Genomic DNA, 24,912 nt, shown 5'->3' with positions numbered 1-24,912 from the left:
GCTGAGAGAGAAGGGGGAGAGAGAAGGAGAGGGATATATGCCTGATTTACTGTGAAAATGCTTCTGGAGTGATGGACGTTATCTGCTTGAAGCGAGTTACAGATAGTAGCTGAGTTGTTTTGATTACTTGAACAGACAGCTCACTTCACTTACTTGCAGATGTGGCATTAGAAAATGACAGCCAACTTAAATCATGAGATTAAGCAAATAATGTCTAGGTCTAATGTAACTTGAAGCCAGTCTATCTTGCTGTCAGACATACCTGTAGCCAATATTGGACTAAGATTCCATAAAAATATTAGAATAATAACCCTTTGTACCATCCAGTCTGCCTAAAATTTAAGAAGCACTAGGAAACATCACCAATGATCAACCACTTGATGGTGAAAGCTCCTGAGAACTATTTTGTGTTATTATGAAAATAAATAAATTGCATCGACATTGAGGTAAAAATTTAAAAATGTTGTAAATAAACAGCAAGACTGTATCTTTGAAGAGAAAAAGTCAATGTTTAGTCTGTAGACTCTGCATGGAAATATTAGCATGCCCTAGTTGTCCTGAGGACATGCAGAGTCAAGCACAGAATGTGGACTGGATGTGTATGTGGGCTGACAGGTTTCCTTCTGAAGAACAGTGGTGAATTAGTTGGGTTTTTCATGACTATTCAGCAGTTTCACAGTGCTCAACCTCTGGGTGGTTGGTTGACTGCTACAAGGAGATGGTATTAGGAAATAATACTTCTTACAAAGAGTGGTTAAGTTTGCGCACTTCCACAAATAGCAATTGATGCTAGATCAATTTTAGTCCTGCGATTGATAGATTTTTGTTAATCAAAGTTATTCTTCATTGGCGATCACTCGCTAATGAGTATGATTGTCCACCTAAGAAACTCTGTTATTGGTCATGGGTTCTGCAGGTCTTTGCATAGCTGATGAGTCTGACCTAGAGCCGCATCTTTGACTGCACACTTGGCAGGTGTTTCCAGGAGGTAGGTTCAGTCCTAGGACTCTAGATCGCTGCAGTTACTTTCTCTGGTTCCTTTTCTGGGCTTCCTCTTGCTGTTGGGTGTCCTTAAAGAATTGTGTCCCTTCAAATGAGTCTCTTCCAAGCAAGGGTCTCTCAGGCGTTGACATCTATGGTGTATTTCTTTTTGCAGCCCATCCAACTGATCAGCAGTAGTGTAGAAGTAACCAAGGCGGGGAAGCTACCCAGTGGGCGGACGGAAATTCCTTTTGAATTCCCACTGAAGGTAAAAGGCAGTAAGGTTATGTACGAGACATACCACGGTGTCTTCGTAAACATTCAGGTAAGTGACAGCTATATGTATCAAGGTTTAATAAAAGATCATATTCAGCATAGTCTCATTTCTTATTACCAGGTTAGCATTTTTGCCCTGGCTAAAACAGGGGTGGATGAGAGGAGAGGGAGGATTTTCTCCTCTGATTTTGTATGGTACTACGTTCTTAGTAATCTACCAGAAGCTGCACTGATTTGAAGTAATTATCTGCCTTACACCATCAAAAATTACAACCAGATTTCCCATCCATTACCTTCCTTTCTATGAGACTCATGTCCGTGCAATTCGACAATTGGCACATTTTAGACAGCTGGAGATTTGAAAAAAACAAGCAAGTTGGAAAAGTTCCGTTCTTAAAAATTGTCAGAGAAAATATTAAATGCACCAAACAAAAGGCAATAAGAAGCCACAAAGTAAGAGATGCAAGAATTGCGAAGCAATAATGAATCAACACAACACAGCTTTAAGGAAGACAAAGTCAAAGGCCAGAAGAGGTCTCCTACTCCAGCTATATAGTTTGTAAATAAAAAATAAGATTTGCATTTATAATGTGCCTTTCATGACCTTTGGACATCCCAAACCTTGTCACAGACATTAAGTACATTTGAAATGTTGAAAGGAAAGATGTTGCTGACTCTACGTTTTATTGGCATGACTCAGAAAATTGTGTGCTAATGTGTTTGCATAATTTCTGAAGGTTTAAAGGGTTTGTTGCTTACTGTTCCTCAGATTTTTCACTCTGTCCCCATCCAATTGTTCACACAGATGACGAATGCATCTGATCATTAAATTTCCCCATGTGCATGTAGAGGTTGCGCAGTATACTCAAGTCCTGGTGTCTGTCCCTCTGTCTCTCTTTCCTCACTGCTTTCCTCCCCCCCCTTCTCAATGCTGGAACTCCTTTCAGATCTGCTGAGTTTTCAAGAAAACAGCTGTTCCACATTATTGACCTGCTTCCAGGTGCTGACATCTTGGAGGCTTTTTGGGCAGTGTTAAAATGCATGGAAGAGAGAGAATAATGTCTTCATTCCAACAAGTGAATCCTTTTGAAAATTTATTGTTACTGTGTTTGAGGTGCACATTCCAACTATATATGTGTCCTTTTACTCTTGTCTTGAGGTACAGTTTTGAATGTGGGGCAATTTCAAACTGTAGTAATCAATATCTGCACACCCTTCAGTTTAGAATAAAAATTGCAATGTGAATTTTTTGTTATTTTTAATCACGGGAAAATAAATTATTTCTCCAACTAAAAAGGGAGGTGAATTGATTCATCAGATTTGAATAAAAGTGTTCCGGTTGTTCCTAAAGTGGGCGTGTTGTTACATGAAACTCTGTTCAGATTGTGTCTGTATCAGCTGAAACGAAGTCAGGCAGGGATACTACTGGCATTATTTTAACTGATCATGTGAAGTGCATCGTTCTTTTTCACAAATCTAGCCTTCATTACCATTTGATTTTGGAATTATAAATTTGGCTTCAATGCAAGTATTTTAAGGAAATAACTTGGTTATTCCTTTCAAATTATGTTCCTTCGAAGTGATTGAATGTTTGATGTGCTAAATTTACTTGACAGTCATTTGCTATGGTGTTCAACATGGAGTACTGATTCATCAGCTGAGGGCATTGGTATGTGGTAATCAACAGGAGGTTTTCTTGCCCATGTTTGACCAAGATGCCACGAGACTTCATGGGGTCTGGAGTCAATGTTGGCGGACTTTCAGGGTAATTCCTCCCAACTATATACTACTGTACCGCTGGCTCTGCTGGTCATGGTGGTGTCTGAGACATTCCTGTAAGGTATGATTCCTGTAAGATATGATTCCGTGAGAATGACTATGTCAGGCTGTTGCTTGACTAGTCTGTGAGACAGCTCTCCTAATTTTGGCACTAGCCCCCAGATACAAGTAAGGAGAAATTTGCAGGGTTGACAGCATTGGGTTTGCTGCTGTTGTTTCGATGTCTCAGTTGATGCCAGGTGGTCCATCCATTTCATTTATTTTTGCAGACTTTTTGTATTAATTTAATTTTAATTTATTTTTGTCGCAGGTGGATACAGGTGGTATAACTGACTTAGCCATTTCAGTGAGCATTTAAGAGTCAATCACATTGCTGTGGGTCTGGATGGTGGATGAGGATGGCAGGTTACTGAAGGACATAAATGAACCGGATGGTTTCATGGTCCACGTTAGATTTTTAATTCCAGATTTTTTAAAATTGAATTGAGATTTGAATCCGGGTCCCCAGAGCATTATCCCCGGTCTCTGGATTACTAGCGCAGTAACAATACCACTATGCTACTGCTTCCCCATTGTTGTAAGCTGCAAGTTGCCTTTCAATAGAACAATATAAATTTAAAAGAAAACACTTGCATGTTGCTCCTACCATTCCTTAGAGAAAATGTTTTGATTTAAGTCTTGATGCTGTTAGGATCCTGGACCAGAACTATGAAGCCAAACTAGACCCCAACAATTTCTCTATTTTGGCATAAATGTGAGGAATGGATACTTTCTTCCAGGAGTGATTCCACTGACAAAGTAGGAATGTTTTGTAGTAAAATGAACTTTATTTAATAAAACAAATTAAATATAATTCTCTCAAACGAAGCAGCTTAACCATTAACAGTTGAACAGTATTTAAAAATGAAAAGGAACCAACTTTAATTTCAAACTCATCACTGGTTCAGTTCCAAACAGAATTCTTCTTATAAACCTGAAGGTCACTTTAAATATAGTTAGCAATCACAAATATACTTGCAATAATAAATGTAGGCAGTCTTGGAGCTTTCAGAGAGATAGAGTTCCAGAAGCCTGCAAAGTCCTCCTAACTTCAACCGAGCTTCAGTTGCAAACTAAACTGCTTTCTGTAAAAGCTGTTTCTCTCTGCTACAGACCCAGGAATGCATATAAACCACATCATCGCATGACCCTGTCAATCAATCTAAATAGAAATCCCAGGAGAACTTAAGTAAACAAAAGTCAATTAACTCTTCTTAACATAACCACTTGCAAGGCTAAAATGAGTCCCTGTCCTGCTGTCCCAGCATCTGAATTGCGGGGAGGTGATGGCCCAGTAGTATTATCGTTAGACTATTAATCCAGAAACTCTGGAAATGTTGTGGGAATCTAGGTTCGAATCCTGCCATGGCAGATGGTAGAATTTGAATTCAGTTTTTTTTAAAAATGTCTGGAATTAAGAGTCTACTGATGACCATGAAACCATTGTTGATTGTCGGAAAAACCCATCTGGTTCACTAATGTCCTTTTAGTTAAGGAAATCTGCTGTCCTTACCTGATCTGGCCTACATGTGACTCCAGACCTACAGCAATGTGGTTGACTCTCAAATGCCCTCGGACAACTAAGGATGGGTGATAAATGCTGGCCAGCCAGCGACACCCAGGTCCCACGAATGAATAAAAAAGATCAGCATCTGAGTTTTTAAAGTTCATTTATTAGTCACAAGTAGGCTTACATTCACACTACAATGAAGGTACTGTGGAAATCCCCTAGTTACCACACTCCATGCCTGCTCGGGTACACTGAGGGAGAATTTAGCATAACCAATGCACCTAGCCTGCATATCTTTGGACTGAGAGGGGAAACCGGAGCACCAGCAGGAAACCCAAGCAGACACGGAGAACGTGCAAACTCCACACAGACAGTGACCCCAGCTGGGAATCGAACCCGGGTCCCTGGCGCTGTGAGGCAGCAGTGCGAACCAGTGTCCCACCGTGTTGCATTCCCTCCATGCCTGTCGCATAAAGCTGAATTTTTAAACATTCCCCTTAAACTCAATATATATCTCAATTACACTACTAATATCAAAATGCTGAACCATGATCATCATAAATTGGCACTGAGGATCATGAATATCATCGATTTTTTGCGTTCAGTGACTGCCAGCTGGAGGTGACCCATTTGGCTAGATTATCCAAGTAGATTGTTTGTAGTTCAATAATCCAAAATTGTAAATTGTTTCCAGTGATGAAACCTATGCTGCCAAATTTCTGTCCTTAGTAATCTGTAATGATTTGATATCCCCTGCTGGTAGTGTCACTTGTGGCAAAGATGTATTAAACAATCTTTCACAGTCCAAGGCTGCCATTCTGTAAACTTGGCATTTCTGGAAGGCTGATTGTCCAAACTTGTGGATACTGTATCTGGATCTTTTAAAAATTAGATTGTTTTGTGTCCAAAGGATGGTTGACCATTATCTCTCTCTTTCAGTACACACTACGTTGTGATGTGCGTCGACCGCTGCTTGCCAAAGACTTGACCAAGAATTGCGAGTTCATTGTGCATTCACTGGTAAGTGCATTCCAGCTTTTTGAAGACAACAAGGGCAGGAAGAATGAGCGTATATGTCTATTGTCCTTTAGTTTGTCTCCTGAAGATTCTGAGGTTGTCATTAATTTATGTGTGAAGCCCGTAAATTGGGACATGAGGGACACGGGTAATGAAAGAGTTGTAAATGGAAGAGAGGGAGAAGAAAGTGGTGTAAGGAATGAGTGAAGAATCAACATTCAAAAGTTAAAGATTGGCCTCAACAGAGAGAGATGAAGAATAAAAATTGTTCAACATGTAAAAAAAATTAAGCAGTAGATGTTGAAGTGAATAAATTGTTATGTGATTGGCCAGATGGATTGATGTTGAATTATGTCAAGGGGATACAGTATAGAAGTTTGTTTGTGCTGAATAAAAGTATCTTTTGCATTATGGGCCCAGTTTGCTGAGTGTTCACTCCTGGTGTGGAGCCTGACCTGATCGGAGAGCACATTGAGAAATAACTGAACTGAAAATAGTGGAGACATGAATTTTTTTTCAGCATGCAGTCCCAGCTGAGACTCCATGTGGCTGCATATTTGTGGGAACTCGTATCGTCCTCGTATTTGTGTAAAATGCCATCTGTTTCGAAGTTGTGAAATACTTATGTTACAGTGGTTGGGTACTGAGAAGTGTAGATGAACAAAAGGACCTTGGAGTGCATGTCTACAGATTCCTGAAGGTAGCTGGACAGGCAGGTTAGGTGGTCAAGAAAGGCATACAGGATACTTGGCTTAATTAGGTGAGGCATAGAGCTTGGAGGTTAAGCTGGTACTGTATAAGACCTGGAGTACTATGTGCAGTTTTAAACATTTTAAAGGCCCAGACGAGACCTATTTGAAGTTTGTAAAATGATGAGGGGTCTAAATTGAGCAGATAGGAAAGCCCTATTCCTCTTAATTGAGGGGTCCATAACCAGGGAACATAAATATATGGCAAGAAGGGGATGGTCTGTTGGTGAATTAAGGGGAAATGCTTCATCCAGAAGGTGGTGAGGATCTGGAATTCACTGCCAGAAAGGATGGTAGAGACAGAAACCCTTACAGCATTCAGAAAATACTTGGACATGCTTCTGACGTGCTGTAACATACAAGGTCAAAGACTAAGAGCTGAACAGTGGGATTAAACTGCATGGCTGTTTGTTGGCTGGTGCAGACACAATGGGCCAAATGGCCACCTTCCACAGTTCTGAGATTCTTTGATTTGCCTTCTTTTAAAGTTGATTCTTTTATTTTAAAGCCTCAGAAGGGGAGGCTGACCCCCAGTCCGGTGGACTTCAGCATCACTCCAGAATCACTGCAGAACATCAAAGAGGTGAGCACCGCTGCTGATAAAAGCTGGGGCCTGGCTGGGAATCAAGGGAACTGGAGTAAATAAAATGATAAATGCTGGGAACATTGAATGAAAGGAGGGTGTGGTCACTAAGGTTGGCCCTGGAATATTCCTGGACAAGACTTCAGAGCAAGCATGTATGGCATGAGAAATGTATGGTAGTCTCACAAGCCAACAAACAAAGGCTTGCTTCTTCTTTGAGATGTGATTCCACTGGTATCCCTGACTCTCCATTTAACCATAACAGATAGCGTGGTTGGGGATGGCCTCTGTTGTCTCATAGTTCGTTCTCATGACTGGAAGATCTCTTGACATCTTCATGAACTGGTGATTATCTTTTTCTCTTTTCCCTCCTGGACAGTGCATTACTTATATTTCAGTTCAAGGATAGAGGTCTTGTGTTTTCTATTGTGAAGTGCAGGCTATTGAATCAATGTGTTTGCTTTCATTTTCCCAGATGACTCAAAGCTGATAGAATGAAAGTTAAACAGATGTTCCCTTACTCATTCACAGACATGTTTGTGATATCATAGCACTGAACAGCAGCAGAATGCCAATGTCTAGCAAAAGTAATTTCTTCTTGGTTTGTTGGTCAAATATTGCAATCAAGCTTGGAGGTAATCCAGCTGCCTGTTTGTATAGCAATAATCTTTAGGATCTCACCTTTATGGTGCCGGTCGCACAGTGAAACCAAATTTGTTCAGTTGTGTTCAATTAATTGCATCTCTTATTGCTCGTTATATTCCATATTGTTCCCAGCATTCATTTGTTATAACGCCAAGTTCTATTCACAATCATTGTGGTTCAGATCCCAATGTCAGCATGACTTGGTTTGCCTCTTGCTCTGAGTCAGAAGGATGTGGAATCAAATTCCATTCCAGGGCCTAAACACACGATCTACGTTGACTCTTCACTGCTGTACTCAGGCAGCGGGCAAGGGATTGTCTGCAAATTCTTTGGAATCATTATTCCAGATGTGTGTTGCTGTCATTCAGCTGTTAGGGATTCCATGATCGCATTTGAAGAGTAAGGATGCTCCTGGTGTCTTATCCAATATTTTTATCTCGTCCAATATCATCCAAAATATAGATCACATGGAAATTAATTCATTTTTGTGTGTGTAAAATGGCTGTTGCATTTGCGTTCAATAATTGTCACTATTTCAAAGTAATTAATTTTGTGTGAAGCACTTCTGACAGAATAGGATGGTATATTAATGTAAATTAAAATGCATGAATTAGGAGCAGCAGTCTTCCATTTGGCCCCTTGAGCCTGCTCTGCTATTCAGTAAGATCATGGCTGATTTGATTGAGGCCTCAAGTCCATTTTCCTTCCTACCACCAATGCCTTTGACTCCCTTGTCAGTCAAGCATCTATCTAATTCAGCCTCAAAAATATTCAATAACTCTGTCTTCATTGCTCCTTCTGGGGAAGAGTTTTCTACAGTCTCACGACCCCGAGAGAAAGAAAATTCTCTTAATCTCCGTCTTAAATGTGAGGCCCCTTATTTTTAAATTGTGCTGTAGTTCTAGTCTCTCCCCCCCCAAGGGAAAGAAAGGCAGCTACCCTGTCAAGTTCCCTCAGATTCTCGTCTGTTTTATTGAGGTCGCTTTTTATTCTTCTCAACTCCAACAGATACAGACCCAACCTGTCCCAACTTTTCCTCAGGGTAACCTCCTCATCCAAGGAATCAGTCGAGTGAACCCTCTCTGAACTGCTAATCACTTGTATGGAGTAGAAGTAAATCTTTACTTTTATGACTTATTTGTCCTCATGAACTGTTTGCATTATTAGGAAATCACTTGATGTGTTCTGTATTATCCAAACACTGACTGGATCCCAATTGTGATCTTAATTTCATTCACTGGCTAATGTGCTAATTACTCAAAGCTCTTCAAGTCAGGTCAGCTTGAATTTACTTCATGTAAAACAACAGTACTAGCCTGCAGTTTTTGTAAATTATGCGCCCCTATTATAAATATGTTGTATGTGATTTGTCATTTTGCACTGGTCTTTTGAGCTCATCCTAAGGACGCGCTCCATTTAAACACTCCTATTTAAGTCAGATGTGAAATATCGTTTCCACTTTGTAAATGTTCAAAAAGCCCCATGTTTCCCATGTTGCGAAGATCCAAGACATATCAGTTACAAACTAGAGTATTGCAATGCCAGATGAATTCATCCCATAATTTTTATCTGGAGGAAGAAAAACCCAGGTCATTTCACTCATTTCACCACTGCTCTTTAGACATCTCTCAATCAGGGTCCAGTTGATAGCTTATGCCACATTGACCAACACAGACAACTATCTTAACTTTGCGCTCTATATTAACTCCACTTTGTGACAATGCATTTGGGCATATGGATCCTGACAGATGGTATCATGGCTCTTAGAATGATTCATTCGCTGTTCAGGCACTTTCCCCTGGTTGAGTAACTGCCCCTCAGATATTATGTGTAGAGGATGGGGAAGGAAGTGACAACTGCATGATGTCTTCAGTCTATACAAGTCCATTTATCCAGAATTTGTGATGGAGGTTGAGTAGTTGGTTTCACTTCTGAAAATAGAAGAAAGATGTACATTTATGTAGCACTTTTTACTATGTCCAGACTTTCCAACACATTTTACAGCCAGTCAAATAGTTTTTGAAGTGTTATACTGTTGTAATGCAGGAAATGCAGCAGTCAGTTTGTGCACATCAACACCTCACAAACAGCAGTGTGATCACAACTAAATAATCTATTCGTTGTGACTTTGATTCAAGATCAAATATTGGCTAGGCCGCCAGCAATAACTCCCTACTTGTGGTTAAGTTAGCACAATCAACCTTTTTCATCCGCCTGAGAGAAAGGCAGGGACTTGGTTTTTACTGGCCCAGATCTTTCATTCCCCAGGATGGGAAGGTTGTACTCCAGAGGTACTCAGGAAGATGTGTTGGTGACTCTCCAGAAGTCCCCACTAAAGAATTGCAAGGGAAGGTTCAACTTCCATTGGGAAATTATCCTGCACCTGAAGCCCTCTGAAACTACGATTTAAATCAGAGATTTGGATGATTATGTCTCTTGGCAGAATAGTTACCAAGGAAAAGTTAGAAGGATTATATCCAGTTCTAACGCCTGGATAACTATACTACTGACCCCTCCTTCTCAAAAAAAAATCCTTCTGACTGCTCCCACTGACTAGGCCCCCAAACCCCCACTACCTGATTGTCCCTCCATCCTATCCACTTACCTTACACACTTGCCTTCTCTCCTGTCAAAGTGGCTGGGACCTTTAAACTTGACAGTTGATGGCAACTAAGATATACAAAAGGGGCATGGCATCACTTGCTCCGACACTGCTGCCTTGTACAGAAGGGACTCCCGGAGCAGCTGCGCTGCACATTTCTCAGCAGGCCTGTGTTGGAAGCCTGGGTGAGAAATGTGCAGTTCCAGTCTAGAGTAAGTAAACAGGAGTGGAGTGGCAGTTCGATGGTGATTGCCACTCTCTATGGAAAATTCAGCCTAATAGCTCATCCAAAAGACGTTATCTCCAACAGAACAGCACACCTGTTGAAGTGTTAGCCCAGATTTTTTTGCACAGGACTCTGGATTTGGACCTGAATCCATGACCCTGATACTGAGGTGAGTGTGTCATGGCTGAATGATCTGTATTGGAGCAGACGTCTCATGCAGTATAATAGGAGTAAGAGACACTGCCTCTCTGCACTATAGTGATGCCCTGTTTACACGCTCAGTGTGTTTTCCCCAGTTCCCATAGAACTTGGTTATATTACAATATGTGGACCATGTGCTGCTTTTTATACAAGAAATCTAATTTCTGTTCAGTAACTTTTTTGTCCAATTTGCCGCACCTTATTCACAATCCACATTGTGTGTACTCACCCCTTCTGAACAATCTTGTAAATCAAGCTGTTGAAAACTAAATGTAAAAAAATTGGAAAACTCCTGCATTTTGCGCTTCAGTCACAAAATACAACATCCTCTTTGTGCAATGGGAACACATTGCTTGTGTTTTGCTGTGAGTTCTCATTTGATATCCCAGTCAGATGCAAATGATTGCTGGTTCTCATCAGGGAATTGTGTAATGTCAAGCAAAGTGACAGCCAGTAGATTTGATTTGATTGTTCAGATCTGTGTGCTTTGCTATCACCTCAGACTAAAGAGAAAATCCCATTACTGTCATGTTGTCCTGAGTTCTCACTCCACAAAGTAGTGATAACAGGAAGCACTGCATGTTGTGTGACTTCCTCATAACATCTGATGACCTTGTTTATCTCTGATTTGCATCTGCATTTAAAAAATATATATTTCCTGTGAAATCAATTTTTGCAGTTGGTGAATACTTTTATGTAATACAATTTTCCCACCAGCTGTCAGACAACAGGTCACTAAGGGTGCAATCAGGTTAGACTTGAGTTTTTTTCTTCACAGACTGACTCTCAGTTTGCTAAGCTTTTGCTAGGTCTCAATTAGTTGGGTGGCAGTGGCAGACAACTGCAGATCTTTCTCTCTATCTTTTCGAATTAAATTTGAATTGAATTGATTTATTATGGTCAAATGTATTAGCATATAGTGAAAAGTATTGTTTCTTGCATGCTATACAGACAGAGCATACCGTTCATAGAGAAGGAAATGAGAGAGTGCAGAATATAGTGTTACTGTAATAGCTAGGGTGTAGAGAAAGATAACTTAATGCAAGGTAGGTCCATTCAAAAGTCTGACAGCAGCAGGGAAGAAGCTGTTCTTGAGTCGGTTGGTACGTGACCTCAGACTTTTGTATCTTTTTCCTGACGGAAGAAGGTGGAAGAGAGACTATCCGAGTTCGTGGGGTCCTTAATTATGCTGGTTGCTTTGCCGAGGCAGCGGGAAGTGCAGACAGAATCAGTGGATGGGAGGCTGGTTTGCGTGATGGATTGGGCTACATTCACAACCTTTTAGTTCCTTGTGGTCTTGGGCAGAGCAGGAGCCATACCAAGCTGTGATACAACCAGAAAGAATGCTTTCTATGATGCATCTGTAAAAGGTGCTGAGAGTTGTCGCTGACATACCAAATTTCCTTAGTCTTCTGAGAAAGTAGAGGCGTTGGTGGGCTTTCTTAACTATAATGTCGGCGTGGAGGGACCAGGGCAAGTTGTTGATGATCTAAAAACTTGAAGCTCTCAACTTTTGGTTTCATGTTGGATCAGTGTGAGTTTGTATTACTGTTTTACATGATGCAGAAACATACAGTCTAATTGATGGCTGGGTATTTGCTGCAGCTATTGGTTAAGGGAATTAGTGTTGGCTATGACACCGAGACGATCCATACTTCTCTTCAAAGAAAAAGCAAATGGGAATTTCCAGACTTCGGTTTAACAGCTTATCCCTATGTTGGTACCTCTTGCAATTCGGCATTTCTTTGGTTTTGCAATGGAGCATTAGCTGAAATAAACTGCAAGAATATTTTGATCCAGAGGTAAGAATGTGACTAACTGAGTGAAGTTAACATCTGGCTGCTGGGTTAATGACAGCTATTAGTTCACTTTGTGAGTCAAGGTGATTTTATTTTCATCATCTCATCCCCCGATTCTATTTAAAAACTAGTCGGTGAGAGAAAGCAAAGCTTGGGATTGGTTTAGACTTTTACACTAAATGTGTTTCTGGATATTATGGTGACCTTTGTTTTTGAGTGGGAAGAAAACCTACGTCTTTTCTTGGGGGGGAGGGGGGGGGGACGGGGTGGGGGGAGGTAGCGGTCTCTTTAAGAACCAAGTTTCTCTAGGATCTGATTTCTGGTAAACAGCCACTGGCTTCCAGTACACGACCATGTGACCAGGTTGCCTGTGAGATCAACAATAGACAAAAAAAAGTAAATGTAAGTTTACTTACAGGTAAATTTATTCAGCATTTTTGATTTTTTTTAACTTTCAGATTTCCAGCATCTGTAGCATTTTGCATTTATTTTAATTACAGTGTTGTTGTTCTGAGTTCAAGCATTTGGGTTTTGGAGTTTAGAACAAGTTCAGATGAAGAAAGTGTCTCAGCAGAATTCAGTTGAAATTCTGGGAGTTGGCAAAATAAATTAAAGTTCTTGTTAACAGAAGGACTCGACTAACAGTGAGTTTCTGGTATAGCCAGGCTGAGGAGATAGAGAGTTTTAGATGCAAAACTCTGGAGTTAATGAGAACAAGGAGAGTCTGACCTGAGGTGGCTTTGCTAGAGGCACATATGTTAAGCCATGGAGTTTGCAACCTAAGGACAGTTGGTGAGCGATTTGAAGGGGCAACCATAATGTAAGTAAAGTCCCAAAAATCTCCTCTTGTTGACAAATCGTTGACACAGTACTCAAACCAAATAGCTAATCATTCAGTTTTTGATAAGGATCTGATTTGAGGGTTTTAAAGTCAAATGAAATGGGTGTAGAAGAAAAGTGGAGTTACGTCACTTGATTCAGGCTATGAATAGTTGTGTTTTTATTATCTTTAACATACTTGACTAGTTAAGATAAAGTGTAGTTATTACGATTCATGTTCTTGATATTTGTGGTTTTAGTAAATATTTTGATTTTCGGATTCTAAAATAAAACTAATAATGTTACTGGTCTCTGCAAGATCATAATGTTTGGAATTAGGTGGAAATTTGGAGTTAAAATTATTAGTAAAGAACTACTGCTAGCAGAAAACTTTTCTTGAAGTAAAATGGTATTTATTCTACTGTGAAGAACCCATTTCAATGGTCGAATGCCTCAGGTTTTTAGGTATTCAGATCACCAACAATGTACCCTAATCCCTCCATGTTGAGGCTACAGTTAAGAAAGCCAACCACCGCCTCTACTTTCTCAGAAGGCTAAAGAAATTCGGCATGTCCACTACGACTTTCACCGATTTTTTACAGATACACCATAGAAAGCATCCTATCCAGACTCCTGCTCTGACCAAGATCGCATGAAACTACAAAGGGTTGTAAACGTAGCCCAGTCCATCACGCAAACCAGCTTCCCATCCATTGATTCCGTCTACACTTCCCACATCCTCTGGAAAGCAGCCAGCATAATCAAGGACCCCACGCACCCGGACATACACTCTTCCACCTTTTTCCGTCAAGAAAAAGATACAAAGTCTGAAAACATGTACCAACTGACTCAAGAACAGCTTCTCCCCTGCTGTCATCAGACTTTTGAATGGTCCTATCATATTGAAAGCTGAACTTTCTCTAACCCTATCTGTTACTGCAACACTATATTTTGCACCCTATCCTTCTCCCCACGTACTCTATGAAAGGTATGTTTTGTTTGTATAGTGCGCAAGAAACAATACTTTCACTGTATACTAATACTTGTGATACTTTATTATTTATATGAAAAGTCATTTCAAGTAACAGTGCTGTTTGTTTAAAAAAAAATACATATTTATGAACAATAACGAGAAGAATACCCTATCATAGATTTAATGTTAATTAAATCTGTATTAAAAAAATATTTCAGTGCATTAAAATAATTGAGTTCCACCCTGAGTGCACATCCTCATATATATGTCAAATTGCTGTTAAAAGTTCTAAGAGAGAAGGGCACAAATATCATACAGTTCTCTCCTTTTCAATTCAACTTTGACACCTAGTTACATGTAGTTAGTAACTGTTTCACTGTTTACATCATGAATCTTCACAGGAACAATATAATTAATTGGCTTTTTCCTAAAATCTATAACTACTTATTGTCTTGTTTTCATTCATTTTAAGAGAATTGTTATTGCACCATCTTATGATGAGACCCACAAGACATGGGTGTCATCAGCATACTTCAGGATTGTTATATGTGGTACTCCGATCATCAATCTTTCATATAGAGCATGAAAAGTTAAGGCAACAGGACAAAGCCCTGAAGAGATCTAGATAACATGGGCCCTGAGTAAAGCCCCAAAATTAACATCCATTGCATTCTGTTGTGAAGGAAAACACTGCTCCAAGGTAGGAGGGCAGGATTGATTTAATGGCTTTTCAATTTTTCAATAAGCTTGTATGATTACATGGTAGAGAAATCAACAAAGGTAGCACTATCTTGGCTGCCTAATCTATCCATGTGCTGTTGAACGAGAGGAGCTAAAAGATGCTTTGACACAATGTGCTCAAAACACTTCATAACTATTGATCCAAGAGCAACTGGTTGGTAATCACATCAGCCCAGCAGGCCGCGACTTCTTTGCAACCAGGAAGATAGCTGATTTCCAACAGCAAGACATAGTATATATTTCTGAAAGACCAGAGAGAAAGGAACTGCCAACTGATGAGCATATTGCTTAAGAATTCTTCTACTGATCTGGACCACGTGCTTTCCATAGTTTCACTCGCTTGATTTACTTCCCATTTGTTGATAGTAACACAAAATCATTCTATTTCGTGAAATAAAGCCTGCTGGAGAATCGCATGTTCCTTGAATTCATGATTTTAAAGCCGGCTGAAGAATCCATTAAATCCATTTGCAACATCACGAGGATTATCTGTGGAGCCTGGCATTATATGCACACACTTCCACACCTCTCTGGTAGCATTTGTCTGAAAACATACATCTTTCACATTTTAATTTCCTTTTTCACTTTGATTTTTAGTTTATTGAGTTTGTCTTGATTCCCTGCACTTATTCCAATTTGTCTTAGTTTCATTATTGCTTTTAAGTTTTTTGTAATCTAGGGTTTCTCATTTGGATCGATCTTAAACATTTAGCTTGGACATGAGGCTGCTCACCAAAGACAATATAATCATTTATGATACCTGTGCTCTTGTTTATATCTTCATCCCCCATTAAAATATTCCAATTCATCTTATCGTAGCAAAGTTACAGGTTTTGAATAGCCACATTATCCCACATTTTAACCACTTGCCTACCAAGTTTTACCGTTTTCAATTTTTGTCAATATTTAGGGAGGAAATGCACAAGAATATGATTTGAAAATCCAACGTCTTCTCTCCATGAGTTCGTTTGTCAACACTGTTGCAGACTGTGTTCCTCAAAACAAAGTCACCGTGATTGATATCACCAAGTATGATCTTTGGTGAATCTGGCGAGAGAGCAGCTATTTCTTGGACTGTTTTAGAAACAACTTCTGCTGCTCCTTCGTACTTGCCTCCAGTAGCATATACACCAAAGTTGATTGAATTCGGGAGGCAGATAGAAGGATATGAAAGCTACGTCAGTGCTAGCAAAATAAATACTTTACCTGAAAGTTTTGACACCAACATTTAGTTACATTCATGTAATCTCTCCGGATTTATTTGTAGCAGCAAAGGAGATTAAATCCAGGAGGAAAGCATGTTGTTGTCAGTACAAGGTGGCCACCTGTGCCTTTATTTTTTCAGTTCTAGATGATGAATCCCCCACCATCAACATCCAGGTGGTAACCATTGAGCAGAAATTGAACTGCAATCGCACTGTCAAAGTTGGGCAAGTGATGGCTTGCAAATTATAACAAGTCTGAATCCATGTCTTCGTACTTTTTATTGAGTGAGCAATTATCCAGAATTGCTGGAAATGCCCAGGAGAGTCTGCTACTGGGCTTGTTACCTGGTGCTAAATGGCTGTGTAGAGAGATTCCTGTAATTTCCTGAAAGTTAATTGGCAGTGAAGGTGGCTCAGCTGATGGCTGGGGTTTAGCCTTTGTATTGCTGTGACTTTAATAGATGGGATTAACACTAACGAATTGAGTGAGTGAAAGGGAGAAGTTAAAACAAAAATCATCAATCGAAAGGGGACAGATGGAGTGATGAGTGGTCCTCAAACAATAGAGATGATGAACAAGTGTTAAACTCAAGGATATCCTTTAGTGCAGAGAGTGCTGAAGCCCTCCATTGATGAGGATGGGGGATATGTTTGTAGCCGTCTCCTCCTCGAGTGAGTTGTTTAATTGTCCACCACCTTTCACGATTGGATATGACAGGACTGCAGAGCTTAGACCTGATCCGTTGGCTGTGGAATTGCTTAGTCCCATCAATTACTTGTTGCTTATGCTGTTTGGCACGCAGGTAGCCCTGTGTTGTGGCTCCACCAGGTTGAGATCTCATTTTTAGATATGCCTGTTGTTTCTCTTGGCCTGCCCTCCTGCACTCATCATTGAACCAAAAGAGGCAATCTAGGGTACAAGATCTGATCTGAATTTTGTGTGTGTTTGTGTGTCGCATTGCAGCGTCTTGTCAATTTTTCTTGGTTTTTACATGTAAAAGGTACCTGCCAGGGAGAGATACATACTGCCTCAGTGTGGAGCAAGGGTAGGGGTAGATCAGCAAGCAACAGGGTGTGGATTAAAGATAAATTCTAACTAACAACAAATGGCCAGGAGAGCACAGCATCAGCACAAAATTATGTTTATCAAAGAGAATAATGTTTTTGCCCTTGTTGAGAAGTGGAGGATATTTTGGAGGTTTTCTTTGGAGGGATTTTGATTGTATTGTTTGCTCCATTGTAATTGAGCATCTTTTAGCATTGGCAACAAAGGCTGCATTGTACTGATAATTTATCCTTTGAATGGGCAAAGTGTACAGCTGGAGACACTTGTCTGTACAATAGGTTCGTTCCGCAACTGTGGGTTGTGCGAGAGGATGTGATGTCATGATCTGCACAAACAAAGGATCTTCTCCCCCTCTCTGCCCACTCACCACCAGTGCTACTGTCTGTGATTCTGGGAGAGTCAGGCCAAAGAGGCCTTATTTTTTGCACTATTCTTTTGGAATCAATGTATTTTGTCTTGCTCATTTTTCACCCTCCTCTTCCAACTTGCTGGGACTATAATTCCACAGGAACTTTCCAATACAGCATCTTTAGGACCGTTCTTCATTGATGAATCAAGGTAGTGTTGTTGATTTAGTATCCAAACACATGGAGAGCATCACAACCAATGCCCAGTTTTGTCCATACCCAGTGTGGGTTTTGTGTGAAATCTTTATTCTTTTTCTCATCACCACTGCAACCTACTGCAGAAGTATGGAATTGATCCTGGCGACTTCCTGTTCTATGTGACACGCCTGTGTACTGGACTATCTATGTATCGACTAAGGCATTAGACAGCCATTTTCTTTTTACATTTGTTAGCTTATGTAATGTTCATTTAGTAATGCTGCGCCCTATGAAATAGATTAAAAACAATAAAATTCTCCAAGCTATTTTCTCTCAGCTGCACTCACTTGAGTCTTTACCAGGACTGTTATGTGAGGCTGACTATTCAAAATTACCTCGCAGCTAAGAGTGAACCAATTAGATTTGAGTAAATATGACAACTCTTCAAGCAGGTTGTTTGCAAAACATTACTAACCTTTGTTCCAAGTAATAGGAAAATATATCTTGCAGGATTTTGTATACAAATGGATGTTCCTTTATCAAAATCCATTAGAAAACAATCAGATGTCCTAACCAGAAATGATGCTCCCCATCTATTTGCTTTGGCAGCAAAATGGAATGTAGGAGTACTTGTTTCCCAATTGTTGTCCCAGAAGATATGGATATCCTAGAGGTCCTTGAATCTATCAGCCTCCATATGCGTAAAAGGATTGGATGGAGGAATAGAATTTATCCAAACTGGCTGCACCAAATTAGGGACATAGTGGATGGTGAGGAAACAGACGGGTGATTGCAGGAGGATATAGGCTAAGAGAATTGGCAAACATGGCAAATGCAATTCAGTGTTTTTAAAAAAAAGAACTAATTGGGTACAGTTGGTGGGGAGGGGGGTGGGAGGGGGTGGCGGGCAAGAGATTAGAAATGTCATGTAAATCGTAGAAATTGCAAGATTGGCAAAACTAAGAGATTTAGACGATGCACAGATCATTAAAAGCAGAACTGCAGGCAAATTGAGTTTTGTATACAGGGCTTTGAATGCTAAAAGCCACAGTTGTGATGATCTGTGCTTCAGCCAAAGTGTGGCATTCTTTTATAGAATTGATGTTGGCACCCTTTAAAACTGCAATTTAACTTCACAGGATGATACAAACAATAAAACAATATCATGGTGCACAAAATATTAAATTGGAGCCTAATAAAATGTTCAAAATTACAAAAGAATTTTACTGGTTAAGTAGTGAAAATTATTTCCATTGGTTCGTGAGTCAGTATTGTTCAGACATGCATGGAGTTGGTACTAAAATTATTTTCACAAACTGATTGCATTACTGCAATGGCAATTGAGCCAAGTCAGACGCACACACACAGCCCAAAAATATGGGGAAAGAGCAAGGAAAAGGACGAGTCTATGTAACCTCAATGTGGCGTTGCTGCTGATATTAGCATGTTGAGCCTCAGCCAACTCTCTGTATCTTAATTTAACCCCTCCTACGCTCAGCTCATGACTGAGTTCCTGCTCAGAGATCTGCAGGACTATTGTAACATTTCCTTTGTTATTCTAAGTGATATCTGTTAAGCACTCACTTGGAAGTGAGCATTCGAAGTTTTTGTTGTCCATTTTTGTTGGCTTTATGCCTTGTACCACCTTGTCAGACTTTTTCAATTTTCCTTCCAGAGGACAGCACTGCCTCGATTCACAATCCGTGGCCGCCTTGATTCCACAAATTGTGTCATCACTCAGCCGCTGACTGGAGAGCTAGTGGTGGAGAATTCGGATGTACCCATCAAAAGCATTGAGCTTCAACTTGTGCGTGTAGAAACATGTGGTAAGTGCTATGTTCCAGGAATAACTCAAGGGTGGGTCTGTGTTTTGGGAACAGAAATCTAGGTTGATCAGAGTCACACATGGTAGATAATTCTTAATAAGGATACTGACGCAGAATGTTCTTTAGTGAACTTTATTGTACTTGCTTCATAAAAACATTTTTTACTTTTTCATGGCATGTGGGCACCTCTGATGCGGCCAACATTTATTGCTCATCCCTAATCTCCTTTGGGAAGATGGTGGTGATTTATCTTCTTGAACTGCCGCCATCCATCTGGTGTAGTTACGTCGGGAAGAGCGTTCCAGGATTTTGACTCCGCGACAATGAAGGAACGCTGATATAGTTCCAAGTCAGGATGGTGTGTGACTCAGAGGGGAGCTTGAAGGTAGTGGTATGTCGATGTACCAGCCGCCCTTATCTTTCTAGGTATAGAGATCACAGGCTTGAAAGGTACTATCAGAAGAGGCTCAGCAAGTTGCTGCCATATATTATAGATGGTACACCCTGCGGCAATTACGCTGGTGATGGAAGGAGTGAATGTTTAAGGAGCTGGATGATCTAGTAGACTTTTTTTCCCGGGTGTCATCGAGCTTTGAGTGTTGTTGGAGCTACACTCATCCAGGCAAGTAGAGGATATCCCATCACACTCCTGACTTGTGGCCTGTTGATGGTGGACAGGCTTTGGGGAGTCTGGCTGTGAGTTACACCCTGCAGGATTTCCAGCCTCTGATCTGCTTTTGTAGTCCACAGTGGCTAGTCCAATTAACTTTCTCGTCAATGATAACCCCCAGGATGTTGACGGTGATTCTTCTGTCAATTTTATTCTACATTTGATTTCATCGATTTATGATAGAGAAGTGTAAATCTGATATCCTGTTATACAGTGAGATTTTTTAACCAGCAATGATCCATTGCCTCTCGCATGTGAATCAAAAGATCATGGATTCAGGACCCGTTGCAGAAATTTGAGTATATAATCGTGGCTGGCACTCCAGTGCAAGCCTAAGGGAGTGCTGCACTGCCAGTGGTACTGTCTGTTTGATGAGATGTTGAACCAAGCCTCTGTTTTACCCCTCCAATGGATCTAAAAGATCCCATGACAGTATTGTGAATGAGAAGTAGGATGGTTCTCCTGTGTCCTGGCAAGCATTTGTTCCTCAATCGAGTTCACTAAACAAAATTGATTTTTTTGGTCATTATCACTTTGTTGATTGTGGGAACTTGTTGTGTGCAAATTGGTTGTCATGTTTCCTACATTACAACAGTGATTGCACTTGAAAAGCACTCATTGGCCATAAAGTGCTTTGGGGCATTCTGGGGTCATTAAAGGTGTTAAGTAATGCAAGTTTGTTTAACCACCTTTTTCCCTGAACATTAAATTAGGTTGTGCAGAGGGTTATGCAAGAGATGCTACAGAAATTCAGAACATCCAAATAGCCGACGGTAATATATGTCGAAACCTTGCAATTCCCATCTACATGGTGTTTCCTCGGCTTTTTACCTGCCCCACATTGGAAACCACCAATTTCAAAGTTGGTAAGTGACTTTCCAGTTATGTTGATGGCCTTTTGAAAAAGAAAGTGACGTAGCCAGATCTGCCTTGACGACTGATTAGAGAGCTGTGAATTGTGATCGGTTAGCCAGACACTGAAAATGAAAAATTAGCTCATGTCTGGCTCCATTGATACTGAATAATAATGGATGATTTGGACAATATCTGTCAAGCCACGTCTTTGGTTACAACTTACTGTGCAGCTTCTAATCCACATTATGGTCTTGTTTCTCTTTAAAGCATGTTTCAGAGACCGTGCTGCATCCACAGTGAGCAGTGGTTCACATCCACAGTCCCTCTCCCCACATTATCAAATTCCCACTATTGTTCACATTTCTTTGGATAAAAAATTGGGCAGAAGCCAGTATTATCCCTTGGGCCTCAGTTAAGGAATTTATTAACGGCAGGGGCTTGGATGCATATTCTTCACTCTCCGTGGGCATTTTGACTTTGGTACTCTGGAAATATAAGAGCCATTGCAGATGCTAAATAAATTGAAAATTCAGGTTGAAAGTAGTTTGCTGCTTTTTTGCTTTTATATTTTGGGTGTTTTTACAAGAGAGATTTTGAAATAGCCAATATCTAACTAAGTGTAACAAAGCTCAGAGATTAGTACTGAACTCTTTTGAGTGTACGTATTGCCATGTGATCTCTTCAGTAGGCAGAAGAATAGGTATAGCATAGTCTGAACAGTAGATCATGAGTTCCCTGACAAATGGTGTATTCAGGGTAATTACAGACTTTACCATTCTCGGAATGTGTCAAAACTAAAGGCAGTACCTTTGGTATAAATTTGAACCTTACAGCAGTCATTTCTAGTGTGGCAAGTGCTGGCAGTTACCGATTTAACTCTTTTCTCTCTTAGTTCAGACTCACTGTAAGCCATGCAGGTACTGTTAACTATCATTCAATATCCTTGGAAGATGCACTAAAATGATTTTAAAACTGTCTATTTCCCTCAACTACTTAAAATGATGGGATATATGAATTGATTGGACTGGCTAGAATCAATATGTTCTAGCAATCGGTCTATCCACCAAAGACTAACTGTAGTGTGCACGTCATCTACCTTGCCATTAGTTGTGAATATTGGCCAGCTTTCACTGTGGCCATTTGCTGCAACTTGTTTATATGGCTAACATTAACTGTTCTTCTTCCTGTGTACACTGTAGTCAGAACTAAATAATTCACTAAATTAACCTTCATTGACAAAATGCATCAACTTTGTCAGTTATGCTTTCAAAAGCATGGACATGCTGTATGCACACATGATCCATTATCTCACTGACTCTGTCCCATTGTGATGTGCTGCAAGCCTGCTTGGTGCCAGTGCGGCATGCTGCCTTCACAGTCCTCCTGCGGTTTGGCACCTACCTGCCCCCTTGGTCCAGCTGCAGTGGCATGCCAGCTGCCTGCTCTGTCCAGTTGTGACTGGCTGCATGCCCACTCGGTGCTGCGGTTCACCGTCTGCTCACTCATTAGTTTAGTGTAGAATAGAAGGCAGAAAATCCTGTACACTTCTTCATTCCACATTGTGTACACAATGTAGAGGTCTTTCCTCATTGCTCATGGAACTGAGTTCTGCAGTGTATGGAAAATGCTTCCAATTGAAGGACATTAACTATCCCAAGTTTGAACCAGTTAGAAACATAGAAACAGAAAACTACAGCACAAAACAGGCCCTTCGGCCCCACAAGTTGTGCCGAACATATCCCTACCTTTTAGGCCTACCTATAACCCTCCATCCTATTAAGTCCCATGTACTCATCCAGGAGTCTCTTAAAAGACCCTATTGAGTTTGCCTCCACCACCACTGACGGCAGCCGATTCCACTCGCCCACCACCTTCTGTGTGAAAAACTTCCCCCTAACATTTCCCCTGTACCTACTCCCCAGCACCTTAAATCTGTGTCCTCTCGTAGCAGCCATTTCCACCCTGGGAAAAAGCCACTGAGAGTCCATCCGATCTATGCCTCTCAACATCTTATATACCTCTATTAGGTATATAAGAGTTATCATTATAAAGGAATTGAATGGGACTAACTGGTCTTAGCCAGTTCCCAGAAGGTAAGTTTCTGGTTGGCTGAAGTGCATATTCAGCACATTTTGATGGTTTATTTTTAACTTGTTCTGTCCCTGGTTGATACTACTGATTTGGTATTTGATCTCCAATTAAGCCAGTTTGTTTTACCGACTTGGTGTCACATTTGATCCTGAGGTGAACTTCTGGCTTCACGTTTATGTCATCACTAAGATCACCTTTTTTACTCCCATAACATGCCTGACTTTGCCCCGTCTCAGCTCATCTGTTAAAACTCCCATTCATGCCTTTCTTACCTCTAGACTTGATTATTCCAATACATTGAAGGCTGATGTGCCACATTCAATCTTCTGCAAACTTGTGCTCATCCAAACCTTTGCTACCCATGCCTTACTTCACGGCACTTTTCATTCCCCTATCACCCTTGTGCTGACTGGCCAACAGGTGCTCCTGGTCAAATAAGGCTGTGGTTTTAAAATTCTCATCTTGTTTTTAAATCACTTCATGAGCTTGCGTGTCCCTATCCCTTTAATCTCCTCCAACCCACCTGGATATCTGCATTCTTCTAACTCTGGCCTCTTGAGCACCCCCATTTTAATTGCTGAACCATTGTTAGACTTGCCTTCCATTGCTTTGGCCCCAAGCTCAGGAATTCCATCCTAAAATCTCTCTTTCTCCCTTGCTTCCTCCTCTTAAGTTGCTCCTTAAAACCTACCTGTTTGTCCACGGGTTTGGTCATCTGACAAAATATCTTTTGTGGCTTGGTGTCATGATTTGTTTTATAATACTCCTGCAAAATGCCTTGGAAGAGTTTTATTACATTAAAGACACTTGATAAATATACGTTGTTGGAAGAGTTAGTTTGGAAGTGAAAGAAGATGTAAACATAAATGTTTTATATTTTCTTTCCAAAAAATGCAGTAAATACATAGATCAGCATTTCTATATTTTAAAAAAGATGATGCAAAGTCAAAACACCATGTTTCATTTGTGAATATGAACTGGACAGTTTCCAGCATCTCCATATTTTCATAATTTTTAATGTCTTTTTTTATTTTACAAACCCAGCATTTATAAAACTGGAATTAAAATCCAATACTTTATGGTATCTGAGACAATTTGTTCTTGACCTCTTGGAAAGGTTAAGTGTGCACTGCTCTTGATGGTTTGAAAAAGTATCTGTTTTAATTGTACCTTTTCTTTCAGAATTTGAGGTGAACGTTGTGGTGGTTCTACAAGACGATCATCTGATCACTGAGAATTTCCCACTTAAAATCTACCGGTTTTGACGCCACAGGAAGTAGAGCAATTGTCTGTGACGACCTGATATCCAGCTTCAAAGATGACAAGTGACATTGAGTTGTTGAAAACGAGATCACATTCCATTTTGAAAAGCTCATTTCCTATGAAATTTGCCCGATAGTTGATTGACACGTACCTTTTTGAGAAATGGAGAATTGTTTTCTTTTTTTTAAAAAAGAATAAATATTTGCACATTCTGTTTTTTCTCATCAACACAATTAATATTTCAGGAAAGTATGCTGTATACATATTGAACACACACAAACGCAAGACAGCTGAGTAGGACTGTTTTCAACATTGAAATCATGAAGAGTGATGCGTTTGTGCGCAGAAATATTTTCACTTATTCATTCAATGAGTTATGAACCATGCTGATGTTATCTGTGAGGGCGCTTCAACATGAGACACAAGTTCGTGGTGGTGTATATTTTTTTCA

At 40.2% G+C, this 24,912-nt stretch overlaps 1 protein-coding gene across 2 annotated transcripts in view; it reads left to right on the top strand.

Annotated features, from left to right (window-relative positions):
- The window catches only part of vps26c (VPS26 endosomal protein sorting factor C), a 54,914-nt gene extending 30,241 nt beyond the window's left edge, over positions 1-24,673 (top strand). For both annotated transcript variants that reach the window (XM_078232719.1, XM_078232718.1), the window contains exons 3-8: positions 1,157-1,306; positions 5,525-5,605; positions 6,860-6,934; positions 19,432-19,582; positions 20,966-21,118; positions 24,381-24,673. In XM_078232719.1, coding sequence (XP_078088845.1) covers positions 1,157-1,306; positions 5,525-5,605; positions 6,860-6,934; positions 19,432-19,582; positions 20,966-21,118; positions 24,381-24,463 — 693 coding nt within the window. In that variant the 3' untranslated portion in view covers positions 24,464-24,673. The remainder of the gene's footprint in view (positions 1-1,156; positions 1,307-5,524; positions 5,606-6,859; positions 6,935-19,431; positions 19,583-20,965; positions 21,119-24,380) is intronic.
- The last annotated feature ends 239 nt before the right edge of the window (positions 24,674-24,912 follow it).

This window comes from Mustelus asterias, chromosome 17 (assembly GCF_964213995.1).
Source record: "Mustelus asterias chromosome 17, sMusAst1.hap1.1, whole genome shotgun sequence".
NCBI lineage: Eukaryota > Metazoa > Chordata > Chondrichthyes > Carcharhiniformes > Triakidae > Mustelus > Mustelus asterias.
This window is presented reverse-complemented; position numbering and strand designations above follow the sequence as displayed.